The following is a 5,922-nucleotide window of genomic DNA, read 5'->3' as shown; positions in this document are numbered from 1 at the left end:
CTCTTTAGGACTAGACGTAATTATTGATCTCCTAGGTAACTTTTTTAGAATTAAATAATAAAATACAACCTATTTGTGCTTAATTCCCGATGCCCACATCACACTGAGGCTCAAACATAAGCAAAATCCACAAGACAGACAAGGACACCTCATAAGTAAGCAGAGGGCACCTCTCACATTATGACTTTGAGTTCAAGCATATGATGGAGAGAAAGTCCTCTAATGAAACATCAAGCCACCATGGCTTGTAGCACTGATCCTGCATATTGTGTATCTTCCATGCACTCAATGTCAATGCCTCTCGTCTCATACACAAGAAAACCCAAAGAGAAAAATGAATACAAAGGATAGGGTTGGATAGGGTTGAGCTTTGGAGTGCCACCCACCATTGTAGTAGCTAAGATTTGTTCGCACCCCTAACAACTACTGTTTGCACCCGTGGGAGCGATCTGCTCCCAGATGATTTAGGAATCATCATCGATTTGAATCTTTCTCTGTATTTTTGCATTGAATTTCAGATTCCCCAAAGGACTGTCAGAGGTTCCAATCCAAGCCTATTCTTTTCAAACAAAAGAAAACCATCTTTGTAATTAATTGAGAACTGGATAAATATTGATTGGGATCATGGAAAGAATTCACTTTCAACTCTGATCATGAATTCTTTTATTTTGCAGTGGATGTTCTGTGGCCTCAGCCCCCTCTAATACCGATCTTTCAATAAATAATAGGTATGTGACTATCTGTGGCAAATCAGCTCTGTAGCAACTGGACTCTGTCGTATTCTCTGTGGTATCCTCGGCACCAGGCCCAGTGTAATCACGCAACACGTACTTTTAACGAAAGCAGTTTCTCAGATGGTCTCCTCCCACTGGAAGGCAGTTACGAATGACCAAGCTATTTTCCTTTATCACGGTCGTATTTGCTGGGATTATAATAGACAGTGGCTGGTATTCCCACTCTACTCCTCCTGGTATCAGTCATGCCTACTGAGTTTGTTGCTAAAACCACTAGGATTCTCTTTCCTTTAAGGTGCCTATGGCTCTGGGGATTCAAGTTGTAAGAGCAGCACAATTTTCAGCCGTTGCCCGGCACTCTATTAAACTCAGGAGGATGGCCTCGTCGCTAATTTGTCCTCTACTAGGTCATGACAGAAAATAACCAGCTTGATGTCACATACAGAGCCATGTATCTGAACTCAAATTCTCCCTGATTCACACAGGTCACAGCAACCAGACAATTAACCACGTTACTCTTACTGAGATTCTTTGGAGACTCCTCACAAAGACTGATGAATGATCATGTTCATCCTGTGTCTTCATTCCCTTTCAAGGGACGATGGGGTCCATTTCAGTTTGATTTCCAAATTCTGACACATAATAATTAAAGCATTACTGCAGGTTGGAAATGAAGAGTTTGGATTCTGAGTCCTCGGTCTGCTCTTTTGGCCTGGTAAATGGCTCATTCTTCTTTATTTACATGAATATATTCTCTCTTCTGGATGCCAAGACATGTAGCCTTCAATGCCCTTTGTGGTCTGAATGTTTTCGTCCCCACAAAATTCGTATTTGGAAGTCCAAACCCCCAAAGTGATGGTATCAGGTGGCGGGCCCTTTGGGACTTGATTAGGGTGTGAAGATGGAGGCCTCACGATGGAATTAGTGCCCTTATCAAAGAGGTCAGAGATAAATGCCTCCCTCTCCTGCTGTATGATGATACAAGGAGAACTCTGCAGTGTGAGACCTGAAGCAGGCTCTCACCAGAACTGGACCACGCAGACACCCAGATCTTGGATTTCCAGACTCTAGAATTGTGAGCAATACATTTCTGCTCTTTACAAACTACCCAGTCTATGCTCTTTTGTTGAAGAAGCCCAAGTAGTAAGACATGACCTGACCTATTGTGTCCTTAGAATACCTCCCAGAAGTCTGTAAAATACCTAAAGCAAGAGGTACCATCTTACCCAACCCCGTTTCCTAGACAGCTAGTCCAGTCCCAGCATTTCAGGAGCTCAATCCATACTCATGAAGGGACCAGTGATGATAGTAATAGGAGAAGGAACAATACCAACATATATTAGATAGATATGGTATGAGAGGATGATAATCTACAGAGACTTTGGAAATTCTTCATGGTTCTACAAGGGAAGTGATAATGGAATATTGTGTGAGATATTTTTTTAAAGATCATTTGCAGGAATATTTTCTTCTTCAAGTTTGCATTTTCAATACTTAGAAGATCAGAATGAGAATCATGGGCCTGGACGCAAATGGAAGAGTCACTCTCCATTTTTTCCTCAGTCATCCTCAAGTACTTACAAGGAGCTGCCTGATCATACTTTTCTCGTCTCCCTCAGGCAATAAGGAAACAACTTGTGTCTACATTTGTGAATATTTTCCTCGTAGACTATGCCTTTGGGCATCAATTTGAATGCTTCTTTCCAACAGTCTATGATGCTGTGAACTCTGAGTGACATCCGTGTGATCTTCCCCAAGCTGAACTTGTGAAATAAGAATTTGGGTCTGATTGTGGGTTTGTTTCTTTTTTTAAATTTTCTTTATTTCAGCAAATGAACAATAAATATACCTGAAATCATAATACCACTGAGTCTGAGAATAAATATTCAAACTTGACTCTTTTCTTTCTTTTAAGGCAGAACTAGAGGATGAGATATTTTTTAACTTTTTATTTTATACGGGAGTATATTTGATTAACAATGCTGTGCTAGCCTCAAGTGTACAGCAAAGTGATTCAGCCACACACATTCATGCATCCATTCTTTCTCAAACTCCCCTCCCATCTAGGTTGCCACATAATATTGAGCAGAGTTCCCTGTGCTACACAGTAGGTCCCTGTTGGCCATCCATCCCAAATATAGCAGTGTGTACATGTCAATCCCAAACTCCCCAACTATCCCTCCCCCACCCTTCCCCCCTGGTAACCATAAGTTTCTTCTGTTAGTCTGTGGGTCCGTTTCTGTATTGTAACTAAGTTCATTTGTATCATTTTTTTTAGATTCCACATATAAATGATATTTCTCTTTCTCTGTGGGTCAGATTGTTTTTTAATGAAGTGTGTGCAAGCAAGAACATTAGTTGTTCCCCTCCACCCCACCCAGAACTTCATTAGGACAAATAGTGTAAAGATGAAAAGTGGTCTTATGCACTGAACTTGTCTCCTCGTCTATTAATCATCCAATAATTTCCCAACTTCCTTGCAGTGAGATTTCCACGAGGATAAATCCAGGCCCTGTAATGTGAGCAGAAGGGCTCTTGCCCTGTATAGTCCTGGCCCTTGAAAACGTCCCATGTGATGCACCGGACTTTTTCCCTTTACCACTGAGTGGAATAGACTCAAATACTGCAGAAAAATTTGCAGTCACCTGTTGATGATGGAAAAATCCACAAAACAGGGGGTACCCATGTCCCCGAATCACTCTTTGGAGAGCAACTTAGAACATCCATCTGATCAGGAATGCCTGCCTTGTGTTCTTATACCAGGGAAAGATAAGATTCTATTATGATCAAATTCCTGACAGCATTCTCTTTACCCGTTACAGCAGTCAGCATTAAGTTAACTGACAAATATCTTTAACACCACACTATCCAAAAAACCTTTCTATACTTCATGTGTTGAAAATAGCAAATACCTCTCCCAAAACTTAAAGTGATCTTTTAAATTACGTTATAAAATTATTTATACAAGAAAAGAGATTGTGTTCTGTCAAAACCTTTTTTAAAATCATGATTTTCTTTTCAGACATTTTTCAGCCTGTGAGGAAACACAAGTCGAGATTGCTTTGGACTTGAACACTAATGTAATTGAATGAGAAGTGTCACGAGTATAAACAATATTCTGTATTTGTTGACATTTCTTTGAGGATTCTTACATAAGGGAAAGGCACCTTTTAATTTCCACTCTGACAACCTCCCAGGCACAGGGGCTGTATTCCTTTGCCTTCAGATAGACATGGATTCCATGGAAATACTCCCGGGCAGCACGTCCCAAATCTCGACAATCCAGATTGTCTTTTTTCATCTGCTCCAGTCGGTGCAGCCTCAGATGAAGGCTAGAGAGAAGTTTATCGAGGAGGGTGTTGTTCCAGGCAGCACGGCTGTCCTCCGTGGTGAAGAGGTTGAAGATCTGCTGGAGCATCAGATGGTGGTGACAGGTGCCTTGAGTCACCTGGATTGGGGTGATATTCTCTCTTTTCCAAGGAAATTTGAAGTCGGTTCTGTCCTTTAGGCACCACTGAGAGGGGATCCTTTGCATCTGTTCCAAATGTTGGAAGACGTCCTTGTTTTCCTGGCTATGGCTTCTAGGCAAGTTCCAGCCAAGAGAGTAAGCAGGGATAGAGCAGAGCAGCACTCCTGCCACTAGCAAATAGATCTGGGCCATTAAGAAAGGGTGATTCACTAGACGGCCGCCAGGAGAGGCGTGGGCACCGCCAAACAATTAATGAGTGGGAAGCTTCCTTCCCTGGAACTGTGGACAGCGTCCTTCCCTAGGAGGCCGGTAGAGGGCGCAGGGTTTGTTTGGGAAACGCCGACGATTAAGTTTGCCTTCTGCAGCTGTCTCCTGCAGCTCGAGAGACAGGGCGAAAAGTAGTCCCTGAGGCTGCTTTAATAATCAGCATACGCGAAACACCTTGGTTTTCTCGGTGCTGAGCGTTGAAGAGGAAGCCTTGTCGCGGCCTCGCCAGAGACATTTTTGTGTGGCTGGGAACAAGAACCGTGCATTTTCAGGCTTCCCCTGAGTTTTGCGCTTTATTTTCTCACAGAAACTTGAGCGAGGCAATTTTTGGGAAAGAAGCCTTTTTCTGAGCGGTCTGAGGTGGGAAATCAGAGCGATTCCCAGCCGCAGAGAAAGGGGAGCCGATTTTTTAGATTCGGGCTGGTTTCTGGCGCGAGACAGCGAAGGCCCAGAGAAAGGGGAAGGCGGCGGCGGCGATGGGACGACAGGACGGTGTCGGGACGCCCTGAGGGTGAGTCGGCGCGCGGCCACCACCGGGGCCGAGGACGCGGGAGCTGAGCGCCCCTGTAGATTCTCTGGGACTTCATGGAGTCTTTCAAGGATACAGCGTTAAAGTGAGGGAGAAAGTATTGAATACCTGAAAAGTAGGAATATTAAAAAAAACTCACAGCCTTTTATTTTTTACATTTTAAAATTAATTTTATATTTAACTTAATTCATATCATATTTAAATTAAATATTTTAAATGTTTGATATTTTTATAAATTTATGTTAAAATATTTTCAATATTAAGCATAGAATATTAAAATATATTTTCATATTAAAATATAGCATTTTATTAAACTTTATTTAAACTATATTGTCTTTCTACTAAAGTAAGTATTTCATATAATTATTTGTTTATTTATTTTAGGCTGGGTTTATTTATTTTAGGCTGGGTTCAGTCTTCATTGCGGTGTGCAGGCTTCTCATTGTGGTGGCTTCTCTTGTTGAGGAGCACAGGCTCTAGGTGCGCAGGCTTCAGTGGTCGTGGCTCGCGGGTTCCAGAGCACAGGCTCAGTGGTAGCAGCACATGGACTTGGTTGCTCCACGGCATGTGGGATCTTCCTAGGCCAGGGCTCCAACCCGTGTCCCCTGAGTTGGCAGGCGGATTCTTAACCACTGCGCCACCGGCGAAGCCCCAAGTGTTTAATATAGTTTTACTTTTCTATCTTTAATGGAAGCCAACTCATTAATATTGTCAAGATTACTTTTTTGCTTGTTTTTAATTGAAGGAATTACCATGTTTGACAATTTCTAATGACCCCATGATAGTCTTAACTGATTTTCAACTCATGTTCCTGAAATGTCTTTCCCAGGACCTCACCTTGACTATAAGGTTAGAAAGAAGAGTTGGTGTGTACAAGCAATTGAGGACGTTTAGCAGGTCAGACTTTTTCATTTTTCTTTAGT

General features: G+C 42.2%; 1 protein-coding gene across 1 annotated transcript; it reads right to left on the bottom strand.

The window, feature by feature from the left end:
* Nucleotides 1-3,882: 3,882 nt before the first annotated feature.
* On the bottom strand, nt 3,883-4,951 carry LOC307189661 (interferon alpha-13-like; the record flags this gene model as incomplete). The annotated part of the gene is made up of 1 exon (XM_079927955.1): nt 3,883-4,951. Exon 1 carries the CDS (start codon nt 4,393-4,395, stop codon nt 3,883-3,885), a length of 513 nt encoding a protein of 170 aa, XP_079784081.1. The 5' UTR covers nt 4,396-4,951.
* Nucleotides 4,952-5,922: the final 971 nt, after the last annotated feature.

The sequence above is a fragment of the Stenella coeruleoalba genome (genome assembly GCF_951394435.1).
Source record: "Stenella coeruleoalba genome assembly, chromosome: 7".
NCBI lineage: Eukaryota > Metazoa > Chordata > Mammalia > Artiodactyla > Delphinidae > Stenella > Stenella coeruleoalba.
This window is presented reverse-complemented; position numbering and strand designations above follow the sequence as displayed.